Here is a 15833-nt window from a genome sequence, read left to right on the forward strand (position 1 = left end):
ACTAGCCAAGTGATGGATCAACCAGAACAAGAAAGTACTACGCAGATCAGAATTTGACTAAGCGTTGTCATTTGACCCGTAATTTGACCGAGGGGGTCGTGAAATCTTCACCATGTTAACAGATAAATCATATAAAATGGGCAAAACTGAGTTAAATTGCATGATTTTTCAAAAGTGCAATGTTGCGTAAGAGTGCAACGACTTTATTTTGAATCATTATATCATATCGGGCAAAGTACTTTGTTGATATATACCCTACTTCAGTTATCAAATGTCAGCATGAACTTTGGCTATAAAGGGGAGTTAACGATATCTCGAAGTGTTTTCTTAAATCAATGACTATCATTTAAGGTGCATGTGAACTTTGTCATCTGCTATTACTAGTCGCTGAACGTGTCAACGGCATTAGCCCATTTCCAGAAGTGACTTATAGTTAACTAATTCCAGTACTAAAACAGTAAGTGCTCGCTCTCTATTTAAGTTAATTTAGAAACATCAACGCAGATCATGAGGAAATATTTTAGCACAATATGGCATTAATATAAGTTAATGTTGTAAATTATAATCATGCTTTAATTTATGTGCAATACAGTTGTATTTCGAATGAACCTATCGGTTGTTCTAAATTTTAGCTAAAATTAAAAAAAAAATGTATCAAAACAATTTGTATCAAGTATTTTGGATATTAATTAGGTTTTATATTAGGGATAAGCTAATGTTTGTTTGCGGTTGAAAAAGGTTTACGTGGAAGAGAATTCCAATGATTTATTTCCCACAAATTGGCAGTTTTTGCTACTACGGTTTGTACTCCCAGCTATCATTATTTGCGCCCGTCACTGCTTATGAATGTAACCGGGAACGAATCTATAAAAAAAATTACCACAGTATTATAGGTAATCGAGATAGCTAACGTAACATTCTATTTTACTTATTGATGAATAACAGGAACACATATTCATAGAATGAATAAGTAAAACACGAAGTAGAAGATACAGGTATCGATATCTGCTGTAAAGATGTAGTAACTGTTGATCGTTAACACCACGGCCCTGATTTAAGAGCTATTTCAAGTCTTTGTTATTTGTGCAGGACCCTAAAATTAGGAATTGTTGTTGTGTTCATCACAAATCTCAAATCTGATTCAACAACATGTCGTCACTAACAATGATCACAAGAGAGAAGTTATAAACGTAGCTTATGATCACAAAAGAGAAGTTATAAACAAAATTTTCTTGTAAATTTAGTAACAAAAAGGCAATTAAAAAGTAATCGGATGAAACAGTACTCGTAGTTGGTACTCGGATTATAATACGCTGTTCTTAGACATTGATACTCGGTACTCGAATCGCATAAGAACATTTCTTGAACCTCGAACTCTCAGAAGTACTTGTTCTTCGGACTACATCACTGCATGTCACAAACATTAATTCCCTACAGTAACAAGTTAATGCTTTCAATAGATAACTTAATACAAAAGTAATAACATTACAATATCAAAATAGGTAACACAATGTTACTTTATATCTGTATTTATTTTTTAAGACGTTTTCTTTATAAGCTGCATTAGTTTAGAGTTTGTTGTATCTTCTCTGAAATGTTGACGTTCAACGTTACTGTAAAAAGTTAATAATGTTTTATTTTTTTTGTGAAGCACAGTGCATCTGGAATGGTTTTTATTCCGATGTTACAAAATATATATCAACTGATTATTGATTGCGATATAACATTTTTTAAGCATTTTATATATATATAAGTTTGAAGTAAAAGACACAAACTTCAAATAGCTAAGTTTCTTTAGAAGCTATACAAATTGCATATTTCAATAAGACAGTTCCGTTTTTGGCTTTGTTAGCTAATCTTTTTGGATTTGAACGTGCATTTAGACATGTAGTGACTTGTTGGTTTAGTCGCAAATTATGATAAACAATCTTCAAGATCTCTTTATCTTCATGATAAAAGTATAAAAAGTAAATATTATATCCACCTGACACCCGAAAGTACGTATGAACTTTTCTGATTCCAATTGTATCAAACAAAATAGTTGATAGTTGTTTTCGCAAACGTTGTAACTCTGTTAATCGTCTAGATGATGTGTTATATCTTTATTTTATTATTGGACCTGTATAGTGTCGGACTTTTTTGTTTTTCCTAATAGCCCACAATTGAATCGTAGTCCTGTTATCAACTCTAACAACGTGAGTTTTGCTACGTTTTCTGTTTCAATGTTTTATGATTAATCTTAAGTATACGCTCCTCACTTGATACACACTTCAAATAGACTATAACTCACCGCAAATAACATACCGTACACTAGCTGGACCCGGATTATTGAGGTTTCTCAAATATCTTCGCAAAGGCTTAAAAAGTAGACCACAATGTTAAATGATTGCCTCTGTTTTTTACGGTGTTGTATGCTACGTTAGCCGCCCACAACACCAAACTTACTGAAAGTAAAACTCAAATATGAAATGAAATATATATTTAAATATATATACATGTCATAAAACTCTCAAAACAAGGTCAGAAACAATATCGGGTTAACAAAAGCACCCTGGACATATCTGCCAGCCGGTATTCTACAGCACTAAAGTTACACGAAGTAGTCAAAGGCTCTGAATAACATATGGGTTTAGATATATCCGATATGACATGAGAAGACCCTTATCAATACTCCGGATACAATCCAAGGGGGCACGCAGTAAATGTCAGTTCCCGTATATTATAAAACACCCACACACAGCACCATGTGATTGATCCCTGTTTACACCCTTAAAGTGAACAACCAACTTATGAAATAAACACGGTACACGCTAAGAATTATGGAGAACATGGACCACTGCTCCTTAAACACAGGGGTGTCAGGTACGAAAATAAAACATTCGAATGATACGGTTTGTGGAATGATAATTATATACACTAAAATTATCGTAAACATATGATCGAATATATACCCTTGTTGAAGTCATATGATAGAAGCAAGGAATGCTATACTGATATACACATACAACATCTGCAATTCAACGTCAAAACTTGTATTATATACTACAGCACCATTCACTAAAGAATGAGCGCGTATTCAACTAGACCCATGTCCATATGGTTAAGGGGGTATTTATCTTCCTCGGTTTTACTTCCGCGAAGAAAATGAAAGTAACTATCACTTAAACCTTGCGCAGGTAAACCTACTAATAGAATGTCCTATGTATAGGCTTAATATGCCACAAATGCACATCATCTTAACGATCCCCAGGACATACCCTCTTGTTTTAGAATTGTCTTTCCCTATTACTTTCCTTTTAATCACTTGTGTAATGAACTGCATTCAGCTGTCATTCTACGATTAACTGCGAATGTTTATTTAAGATATGGTGGTAATATAAAGTAACGTACATTTGCCTCAAGTATACCTTAACTAATGATATATGAGCTAATTAAAAAACGCAGCTTTAAGAAGGTAGGGTCTTGTGTAAATTGTTCAACTTAATTTTCATCAACGTTTACAAAACACGCTGCTGCTAACACACCTTTTGTTAGCATTGACACAAAATAAGACTGTGGTAAGGAATTTTGGCAATAAAAATTGGTTTAAGAATTACAATTTTAGATTACTTAAAATCACATGTCAACAGTATAAATAGAGTTCACATGACCTTTAATAAATATTTACACAATAAGTCAAATTTTTCTTACAACGTTAGCACAGTAAGCTAACATTTCCCTTTTATTAACCTGCTATCTATCTAGAGAACGCGTATTTGAATATCTTCAATCACGATAAGACATGGACATTTAGCAGGTAATAAAACGATAATGACTACAACAGGTTCCTTATTTACTCGTTTCTTATAAACGTCGGGGTATTTTAATAGCCATTGCATGACATGACAATTCAAACAACCAAAATACAACCACTTCTCACCTTGAGACCGAAAAGAACGAATTATTTAATGGATTTCCTTGGTTTCATTAACAGTTTTTGTTTTAGGAAAGACTACAACTAATTCCTCTGAACACCTAACAGTATTTAATACGCACGGCGTACTAAAGTTAAATTTCGTAAGCAATTCATGTTGATTCTAGTTCGTTGTTACAGTCTGTTTACTCTTCGTGTACTTTAGCACAGACCATCGAAGAAGAAAATCGACAATGAATGCCGCAACATTAATCTCAACTACAAATTGACAGTCATTAGCGTTGTTTAAAGTCTCTTGAAATGCCAGGTAAAAAGAAAGCCGTTCGGAGAAAGAAACAGCCCACTCACAAAGGAACGGCGTCAGCATCACAGTCAGCACTCACTTTAGCAGGTATGTGACACATTCACTGTATTGTAATATTCTGTAGCATACGCATTATACAACAAAGGAAAAACAACATGGATATAAAAGTGCAACTAACAAACATCCATTTCTGTAGTACCAATATAACTACCGTCACTGCTGTTCTTAAAGTTGACACAAATTCAGTGTGACTTTAAGGACACAGACCCAAGCATCATCGTTGGTGTATATGTCAGGTATAACCCACCTAAATAGTTCAGTTGGAAGATATCCCAATTTAAAATTAGTGTTTGGGAACTGTCATTTAGATATATTAAATATGTAAAATCAATGCCACTGGGATCTGAATCCGTTTATTCTTCTATAAAAAAACGACATTAATGTTGAGTTATCTTTCGAATACATTAAATGTTTCTTGATAATTGCTCTTGACAGCTGTCTCTATCACATATAATAATGGTAGTGTCTTGATTTGAATCTCATTAAGCTAATATGAACTGATTCCCCGGGGTAAGATATTGTCTTTTGAATGGTCCGAGTTGTAAATAACATTAAGGGACAGAGACATCGGAACATATAAAAGACAGACGAAACGACTAATATCTTACCGACATTAGTCCCCCACCCGTACACCCCTCCCCATCTTACGTTTCGTTATGATTACATGTAATGGAAACACAACTTTTGTTAGTGACATTAATGAACTCGTTTGAAAAAAAAAAAATTGTAAATAATGCCTTGATTGCTAAGTACGTGTCATTAGAAGAAAGATAAAACATTCAAGCTCAATTGGGTAATGACAAATACTCAAGAGAACCAAGCGTATGCGCCATCGTTATGTTGTAACAGACCCTATCTTTGGTAGTTGTATTCTTTATGCATCACACAAGTACTTGAATAATTTGTATGCTACAAGCTGAACTGGAGTAAAAAACATAAATGAAACGTGACTTACTTGGTATTGACATGTAATGAGGTGTTAGGGAAACAAATAGCGTCTAGTATAGCCCACACAGGAATCTAAATAATGTTTAAACAATCAGATATCAGCAATGAGCGACATGATGTTACGAATAGTTCACTGTGCTGACAGTCTCAATGTTCCTATTAGAGTGACTCTAGTAGTGACTAAAAAGTAGGAAAGTGTTCAATAAAATATTGAAATTGTATAAAATCTAGATGCACGATAAGTACAGTAAACAATTCTGATTTTTGCTGCTGATTCACATGTTTATATACAAAAAACAGAACCATATACTAGAAATATCCTTTCATACATTTCTCAGCATCACGTTTACTTGCTTGTTTTGACTAAATTAATGTTTTATTAATTTCTTACCAGAAAAGAAGTGCATACTTATAGATGCTCTGAAGATTGCTTACAAGAAGCAGTATGACGCATTACAACCAATTCCCTATATTAAGGACAGACTATATTGCGTAGATACGGTTTTTGTTGAGGGAGGTATCGAACACGTCCTAGAAACTCAGTCCGATAACTCGCAGAAAGAACGTTTGAGCTCGTATAAAAACATTTTTACTGATTCAAGTTCAAGGTTATATAATAGGCGTATTGTGAAGGGTGAAGCTGGATACGGTAAATCAACCCTGACCCTCCAGCTGGCGTATGACTGGTGTAATGGTGTCAAGGATTCTCCTGTCTCTGCAGCCGATGTATTAATTCTTCTGAAACTTAGACAGTTAGGAAATGTAAGATCAATCTATAAAGCAATCAAAGTTATATTATTGCCGAGTGAGCTCTGCTTAAATTCCAAAGACGTTAAAGATATTCTGCAACGATGCTATACAGTCAAAATAATTCTGGACGGCTTTGACGAATATCCAAATAGAGAAAAAAGTAATCGAAGTGATATCTGGCGCATCATTAAATCCACATTGTTTGAAACATTTGATGTAACTTTGACAACTAGGTTTATACCAACAGACTTCGAAAGGTCATCACCGAAACGACTGAAATTAATTGGGTTTGACGAAACAGCGCGTGACCAGTATATTCGCAAAGCTATTACAGGTGAAAATAACGAAAATGCTGTTGATAAAATCAAGCGAGGATTGCGAGAAAACCCAATTCTTGATAACATTTGTCAAGTACCTCTGTTCTTTGTTACGTTCGCTCACATGACTCATGAACGAGACGACTTTCGGAAATTTAAGTCGGTAACAGACTTTTTCGTATACATGTTAAAATGTTTCCACAGTCACACTAGAAACAAGGCATCTGACCACAATGTAGTAAGCTACTCTGTCGAATATGAAAATAATCACGTTGAACTGGACAAAGTAGCATTTGAGGGTCTAAACAAAGAAAACCAGCAGATAACATGGAATAAGAAACAACTCTGTAAGAGACTTGGTAAGCAGTTTTATGATATGTATCTCCGTGTGGGTATTTTAGTAGAGGAGGAGACACTTGAAGATTCAAAGAGAGAAACTTCTAGCGGGGACATCAAGATCAATACTGAAGTAAGATTCTACCATAAAATATTCTGTGAATGGTATGCGTCGTTTAGGTTGGCGATTGTCACTGCAAATGCAAACAATGCGTTTCAACTAGAACAGATTGTAGGTAAGATGGATCCATTTGACCTTCAGTATGTCTTTCGATTCGCATGTGGATTAAGTCGTAAAGCTGCTCGTAATATCATCGAATATTTGAAGAAGAAAAAAGATTGTGATAAGTTTGCAATCCTCTGCATCTTGGAACAAAATGGAGACATTGAGAAGATCAGGAAGACTATTACAGAGTTATGTTCTAAGGAGGTTATCATCAATAGAGATGACAGCAAGTTACTACAGAGGTCTACCGTACAGCTGCTACAGATAGCATCAAGTCATGACGTAAGTATTATCGAGGATACACATTCGTTACTATTATATGATTTATCATTGTCCTTTTCTTTAATTCTTTACGAACTTCCTTATATACCTCAGTTCTATGATATCGGATACAATCTAACTACAAAGCCCACCATAATAAAGTAGTAATTATTTCCCTTATGCAGATTACCATTGCAATATAATGTAGTATAAATATAAATAGAATGTTATCATGATTTGTAATATATTATATAGATTGTTTAAAATTTGTCACTTTTGGCACTTTTAGCATATTACAGTACAATTGCAATTACGGCACATATATGTTATATAATGCAATCTGCTTGCTGTTTCACTATAAGTAATTTATGACTGAATTACATGTTACCCGTCCAATTCAATTCATTGATAATCCATATGCCTGCATTCAGATATCTATGCAAGGTTGTTTCTTTCGTCTCCGTAAATGTGTAATTAACTCGCACTTTGTTATATTCTCCAAGAAAAAAAAAAAAAACTGATATTATGCCTCGAAAATTGATAGGCCCCTAATAACACCATTAGAGTTAACCTTTATTCGTCTAACAGAAAAGAGTCATTCGTCTAATTTACATACACACTGTTTCATCATCATTTGTTACTGTTATTTGCCAATTTAAAAACTCCCACTTTCTTTGACATCTATGGCTATCAAGCTGTTGTTTTATATTTAAACCAGTACATGACTCCATTCCAATTATATCGATCATATATTTTTTTTTAATTTTCATTGTACTACGTACTCTTAATATGTACTCGTTCCAGCGCAACACTGTCTATGTACCATCAAATAGGCTTACATCATCTCAGCACAACACACGCTATAAACGTATTACAGTATAAAACTCTGCTGCTCTCATATCAAATGTCGAAAACTTTGGTAAAGACTGCTTAATAATAACTCTCTGTATATTACAGACTGCTTACTTTTCTCTCTTTCTGTTTCCTATTGGTATTGTCTCCTTTGTTTGTTTCTGTCACTTTTGTTATACTGTTGTATTTACGTATTATGCTCAACCGAGTTCTTTTGTATTCCTACTCATTGTAATTTCAATATTGAACTCACTAAATGTATAAGAAAGTGAACCTTAGTATTCTCCCGTGGACGAATCTTAAGTAATTTGTAGTAAGCAAGTACTATGCTTAGTCGTTCGTGTTACGTAACTAGCTTCTCATTTAAGGAGAGCGGTATACAAACAATTACTACAGTTCTTTCTGAAATCATTATTGAGGAGCATAACAGTAAAAGTAGACCCCCTGGTATGGTAAGTCACACATTACTCCGATGCAACTATTTTCCTCTTCCTTCGATGGATTCATAAAGCATCCATGGTGGGGGGGGGGTGGGTAGGTGTGCACAAAATTCAAGGTTCAGTGGGATTTGTGCTAACCACACTACATAAAAACGTCCCGACAACTATTGATGCACTAAAGCGGACAATTATTCATTGAATTTTCTGTATTCATATTTCCCAAAAAAGTGAAGCAGTTTACATAACAGAAAATGCACTCTAAAAAACTGGGCACTTTAAATGTAGAATAGAACAAATGGTACTATTACATTAATGCCATGAGTCTAATGTAAACGAAACACAATTTTTAGGGTATTTGCTCTGTTCAATTGCTACCACGGTTAGATTGACCTATTTCTGTTATCTGAGTCTGTAAGTTTATCAATGACATACATAACGAGGGTAAACATAGCTGAAAACAAACATTGATACATACTATCCAGGCGCGTATCCAGGGGGGCGTTGGGGCGCGCGCCCCCAGGGAAGAAATAAAGGAGAGAAAAAAAGAGAAGAAAAAGGGAAAAAAGAGGGGGGAGAAAGAGGAGGATGAGAGGAAGGAAGGGAAAAGAAAAAGAAGAAGGAGAGAAAAAGGAGAAAAGGAGGGAGTAAAAGAAAAACGCCAAGACACCGGGAAGAGAAAGAGGAACAGTCATAATTACAGCGCTGATCCCTATTATATACACATGGTCGGGTAGCCAGTGACGGATCGAGGATTTTGACTCACCCAACCCCTTACACCGACAACTCCATTTTTGACTCTTCCAATTTTTCCTCTCTCACTAATGTATCTATATATATATACTATATATGGTCTATCATAACGTGTGTGTGTGTGTATTGTGCTATGAAACCAACTGTTGCTGGTCTCGAACTCGATCGAGTCGTCGGGGAACAGGACGCATTTCGGGAAGGGGGCGACCGACCCCCCCCCCCCCCCAACCGAGCATATTTTTTTATGATATCGCTAGTAATTTCATTATAGAAATTTTCGGCCAAAATGTTCTTGTACGCTTCGCGCCAACCCAAGGTGACGCTACGCGTAGATAATTTGCTTACAGGCTTCGCCCCTCCCTTGGCAAATTATTCGCTACGCGCCTGTTCGAATTTGTAAAGCAGATATCAAATCATATCAGTGAGCATGAAAATGGCGGTTCCAGGATGAACAGCCTCAAAACTGTCGATGTGTGTAGTCAGGAACCCAATTTGGTTTGGGGGTCTGTAACGTATTTCCCGAAAAATATAACCTAAATTTGTTTGCGCGCTCCGCTTGCGTTTCAACATGTTAATGTCAATATCATATAGGCAAGCATCGGCTATTACATCGCATGCTATCGTGTACCATACGGTCCGTGGAAGTTACGCAGTATACCGCGGGATGCCAATGTAAACAACGAAATGTCTTATGTAGATGGAGAAAAAGCACGGAGGTCCTAATATGTCAAATTCTCTTTTACATTAGCAATGGCGAATTAGTCGGCCAAGCTTAGAACTTTATTTTAATTATGAAGGAGATATTTTTTAAACTATTCATTTCCTTTAGCAATTTATTTTTCTTTCAGTAGGAGACCCCGCCTCCTACGCCTATGTGTGCAGTGTTCGGTTTCGGAAATATCTGGTATTTTTTCATTTCCTGCAACCAAGTTTTATAATAGCCGTTATAAGAGGGTTTAATATTTGTACACCAATAAATTAACTGTGTCCGAATTTTCGAAATTTCCTGACCAACATTCTTAATCATACTTTCCTCTACTCTGGGGGGGGGGGATCTGGGGGGTTTAAAAACCAGAAATTTTCTTGTACGCTGCGCGCCAACCGATGGTGGCGCTCCGCTTAGATAGTAATTCGCGCCCACGGGTTAGAAAATCCTGGATACGCCCCTGCTATCTATTTTAGAATATTAACATTTCCGGTCAAACTCTTAGACTAATTTTTTGGAGGGTGCACCCGCTCAATATCGATCCAAACAATGTTGTTTATGCTTGATTTGATCGGATCGGCTACACAGTATTTGGATTCAATCTTTAGTAGATGTTACTTCCTTTCAGCAGCATTCAAAGGTTTCGTTTTTTAAATACTTTTCTTCAAGCAATATTACATGATTAATAAATGTTTTGTTCTCAAAAGGTTAAATCAGTAGACTATCCACAGCCTATCCAAAAACACCTGTTCATTTATTACATGAAAGCTACTACAATAATGTAGTAATCATAATTAAGTTTAATTATAGCAGTGACTTCGTACTGCAAATTATGATAACGAATTATGGATGGTTAGGTCTAACCCTAACCAGGTGCGTATCCAGGGGGGGGGGGGCGTTGGGGGCGCGCGCCCCCCGGGTAAGAAAAAGAGGAGAGAAAAAAAAGAGAAGAAAAAAGGAAAAAAGAGGGGAAAAAGAGGAGGAGAGGAAGGAAGGGAAAAGAAAAAGAAGAAAGAGAGAAGAAGGAGAAAAGGAGGGAGTAAAAGAAAAACGCGAAGACACCGGGAAGAGAAAGAGGAACAGTGACATCATTACAGCGCTGAAGGGTAGCCAGTGACGGATCAATGATTTCGTAAAAGTGTGCCTCACCCTACCCCTTACACCGACAACTCCAGTTTTTTGACGTTTCCATTTTCCTCTCTCACTAATGATCTATATATATACTATATATGGTCTATCATAACGCGTGTGTAGAATTGTGCTATGAAACCAACTGTGGCTGGTCTCGAACTCTACCGTGTCGTCGGGGAACATGACGCATTTTGGGATGGGGGCGACCGCCCCCCCATTCCGCTTTTTTTTAAATGATATCGCTAAGTAATTTCAAAATAGAAAGTGCTTAGATGCAACTTACAAGGCCTGGGAAGTGTCATTTCCGGCGATCTGGGAGACATTTTCGGCCAAAATTTGCTTGTACGCTTCGCGTTAACAAATGGTCCTGGGTAGTGCCATTTCCAGCGATCTGGGAGGCATTTTCGGCCAAAATTTTCTTGTACGCTTCGCGCCAACCTATGGTGGCGCTACGCTTAGATAATTTGCCTACAGGCTTCGCCCCTCCCTTGGTAAATTCCTCGCTACGCGCCTGTTCGAATTTGTAACGCAAACAGCAGATATCACATCATATCAGTGAGCATTAAAATGGCGTTCCAGGATGAAAATCCTCAAAACTGTCCGACTTGCCTGAAAAAATAACCAAAAATTTTCGCGCGCAAAGCGCGCGTTCAACGTTTCGATGTCAATATCATATAAGCAAGCATCGGTTATTATATCGCAGGCCATCATGTACCGTACGGTCCGTTCAAATTGCGCAGTATACCGCGGGATGCTAATGTAAACAACGACATGTCTCATTTAGATGTATAAAAAGCATGGAAGTCCAATTATTTGTCAAAAGTTTCTTTTACATTAGTAATGGCGAATTAGGGGCTGCACCCCCGCCGAGCAATGGCGGAGCGTCCATACGGTCAGGGGGGCGGATGCCCCCCTGACGGACTCAAATGGACTGCTGGCGCCTTTTTCAGCTCTTTACCACTTTTTACTTATTCTAGATTATTGACTTTTTTATTGCGCTCTCATCTACTTATTGACATTTCTCACATTTTGTTGGTGTAATTTCGCGATGACACCCTATTCTTCGTTTATCTGCAAATTAGCCAGGCCCTGAAAGGGTCATTTCCGGCGATCTAGGGAGTATCTTTACTCAAAAATTTTCTGTGCGCTACGCGCCAACCAGTGGTGGCGCTCCGCTTAGATAGTGTCGAAAGCGCCCCTACAGACCATTCTCGCCCCTCCTGACCAATACCCCTAGCTCCGCCACTGCCGCCGCGCCTCTTACGCCTGTGTGTGTAGTGTTCGGTTTCGGGAATATCTGCTATTTTTTCATTTCCTTCAACCAAGTTTTATAATAGCCGTTAAAAGAGGTTTAATATTTCTACACCAATAAATTAACTGTGTCTGAATTTTCGAAAATTTCTGACCAACATTCTGCATCACACTTCCCTCTACTCGTGCAATTTTGACCGGTCTGTTAGGGGTTCAAGGAAGTTTTTCTATATTGGTTGTCCATAGATGAAATTTTGTACAACATTATGGGTATGTTTTCAAGTGAGTTTATTCACGAGAAATGTGAATTTTCAAATTCTGAACAAATTTGGGGCTTAAAACCTTGAAAAGTGGGGCTGACGGGTATTGTGGGCCGCGACGTAGAATCACCTACAAAAGCAAAGACCCACAGGAGATGCGATCAGGTCGAACATGACGTGTGCCGGGTTGACAATCTTCAAAAAGGTTATGGATGGAAAAAAAAACTATTAGGAAATACTTGGTTCTCAGGCCAAAAGTGTACATCTGGTTGGTCATTTCAAGCCCGAGAAGTGCCGTTTCCGGTGATCTGGGGGGTATCAAAACCAGAAATTTTCTTGTACGCTGCGCGCCAACCGATGGTGGCGCTCCGCTTAGATAGTAATTCGCGCCCCCCGGGTTAGAAAATCCTGGATACGCGCCTGCTAACAGGACTGTTTATTTCTGCCAGGACAGGTCTTTACTACTGGCCGTTAAACATTGCTGTACACAATGTCCTGTTAAAGAATATAACGTCTTTTTGCGAGAGAGTATTCTCGAGCTTAGATGTGGGACAGAATTCCACGCCGTTTCGTTAATTTGTAGATATGTCACAATGTCGAATTTACAGAATCCTAAGAGCAGTGTCAAAAAATGATGTTTACTAACGTATAAAATTCTTATTTACGTATATATCATACTCCAGATGATAATTATTTGTCATAATTGGATCTAAATGTAAAGAAAATGACTGCAGTTTACAGAGTCTTTTTGCTAAGACTACGAGTTATAGAAGTTGTAGATAATGACGTCAAACCAAAAAGTTTGCGTATGCATCATGTATAACTAGCTCATCGCCGAGTTGACTTTGTTTAATTGTGTACGTAATGTCGTATGTCATGCGAACCATCAACAGTCAGCAATACTACTGCATCAACGACACTATACTTAGCCTACTATACCTTTCGATATTCGGTAAAACTACTTCGTGTTAACTCTCACTTATATTTCTTATACATTCTTGAAGTATTTTGCTTGAATGTTAGGCGTAGATTAAGAAAAGAAGTGGCTCTGCGGACGAAAACAGTTTTGCTTAAATCACAATATCTTAGCCTCTCGGGGTCTGGCATTTAGGCACAAGTTGTTCGCAATACCGTGCGAGATTCACGAAAGTAGCCTAGACGTAGCGTTACGTAGAAAGACATAACGTTAACCTTACATTGCAATGTGACCTAGGCTAAGCTATATGGCAACCAGTTCGTAACCTAAAATGTTTGGGCGGCACTGAGACAATTGCTCTGACCAGAATCTCCTGAGAGAAATTTCGTGGTATTTCTTTTTTCGTCACCCCATTTGAGCACATTGGGTTATGATTGAATACAAATGGACCACTGTCATATATTATGCTAGGCACCCCGGTAACTAATTCTTAGTCATAGGCCTATGCCTTTCAGTTTCAGCATGTAATACTTGTACATGTTACTAGTGTTACTGCCTAGGCTATGTACAGTAAGTTCTAACTCTCAAATTAAAAGTATTAAGCTCGGCCTGAATTTTGTATGTAGTATGAAATGTTGGTTCAATTTTACCTACTGTGTGTACTGTATCACACAAATCTCAGCACCTGTACAATGCAGACTGTAACCAACGCTAGGCCTAAGTTAAACAGCCACTGGTCCAATTTGTATTTGGTATATAATGTTACTTCGTTATTACCTACTGTGTATACCGTATCAAACAGTACTCTGCACCTATACACTGTGTAGACACAATGCAATTTGCACGTTGTATACATTTGGGTGGGTTTTATGGGAGGGCATCTTTCGTACGCAGTTGCCATAATTGACGTAAATAATTATAGTAGCTCCGTAGTTGACAGTAGTAGAACTCATATGATGATACGAACGAGTGGGAGGACGTAGTCTTCTGGTTTAGAATAGTTATTGATTCGCACTAATCCTTACGTATAGAGACCGAGTAACATATTACTAGGCCCTAATCCAATCAGACATTCCGATAGCCGAGTTAGCCCTGGTACTGGTAGTGGTAGTGTATTTGACTGTGCAGTCATATTGAAAGTGGTAGTAGTACATCAAAGATATTTACTGTAGCAGTTATGATATTGTAACATTTGCAGCTGCACAATAGGCTACTACTTTAGACACGACGAAGAATGGGCCCACAACAAACATTTTGAGAGAATATAAAATGAAATGCATGGATTTTTTTTTTACAGTTATAAAATATTATCATATAAACTAGCGTGTGACTAGAGTATACGTGGCGGTAGCTTGTAAGCGGTTCATACGGGGTTGTGTCGGTTGTTTATACACTGCATGTGTCGGAACGAAAAGTTTTTTATTGTGATTACTGTATGTAGGTTGATGCCTGATTAACCACGCTAATACTAATGTGACGATCGATGAGTGTACAGAGTAGGGAACGAGAAACGATGAAAATAATATAAATTTGCAATTTGCAACTATCTTGTAATATCAACATAATATTTAATAAATTACTACTTACCATGTTATCCAGTTAGCAAGAAAATCAAAGCAAAAGAGTGTTTACATGTTATAATACATTAATATCAGTTGTTAGTTGTAGTCAATGGGTTTTATTATCAGGTATAGATACTGTACCTCCCAGCCGTGACAGTTATAGTGTTTTTAATGTATAAATTTATGTATAGTTCATTCGAGGCAGAGAGGGGGGGGGGGGTGTCAGGGGGTGGACATTGCTGTAACATAATGTATAATAGATGACCTACTTCTTTAGACTAGACACGTCAGAGAATTAGCCTACAAACAAACATTTATAGAGAAATTCACAGGCGTGGAATGTGTTGCACAATCATTAGGAAAACAAATGTATCCTATAAAATAGCGTTAATGTGACATTTGCTTGTTAGCGGTATACACGGGCGTGTTTCGGTTGTGTTCACTCCATATGTGTCGGGAGGGAAAGTTCGTTCTTACTGTTACTGTATGTAGCTTGAGGCGTTATCATCGATGAGTGTACAGACGTGAACAAGTAGTTTAATTTCCACAGATACATGATTTAACTTTAACCATTTTCTAATTTATTTCTTAGTATATTATTTCTTCCCGACTGGTACAAATGAGGTTGTGTTTGTAGACCAAGCTATGATGAAGAAAATGTTAAAGCGCCTGATTAAATTACTTCTTACAAATCATTGATACCAGTTGTTAGGTATAGCGAATGGGTTCTACTACCATGTATATTATCACCCAGCCGGCACAAGTGTTGTTCTGTTGAGTTAGTCGGGTAGGACAGAATGTGGGTGAGGGGGGGGGGTCGGGGTTGGAGGGCATATGACAACCGCAATGA

General features: G+C 37.3%; 1 protein-coding gene across 4 annotated transcripts in view; it reads left to right on the plus strand.

Moving 5' to 3' along the window:
* The first annotated feature begins 2059 nt into the window (after positions 1-2059).
* LOC139982306 (NLR family CARD domain-containing protein 4-like) overlaps positions 2060-15833 on the plus strand; it is a 43685-nt gene continuing 29911 nt past the window's right edge. For 2 of the 4 annotated variants that reach the window (XM_071995010.1, XM_071995011.1), the window contains exons 1-3: positions 2060-2195; positions 4119-4304; positions 5620-7136. In XM_071995010.1, coding sequence (XP_071851111.1) covers positions 4214-4304; positions 5620-7136 — 1608 coding nt within the window. In that variant the 5' untranslated portion in view covers positions 2060-2195; positions 4119-4213. The remainder of the gene's footprint in view (positions 2196-4118; positions 4305-5619; positions 7137-15833) is intronic. The other 2 variants (XM_071995009.1, XM_071995008.1) reach the window with 1 other exon arrangement.

Source organism: Apostichopus japonicus, chromosome 16 (assembly GCF_037975245.1).
Source record: "Apostichopus japonicus isolate 1M-3 chromosome 16, ASM3797524v1, whole genome shotgun sequence".
Lineage (NCBI taxonomy): Eukaryota > Metazoa > Echinodermata > Holothuroidea > Aspidochirotida > Stichopodidae > Apostichopus > Apostichopus japonicus.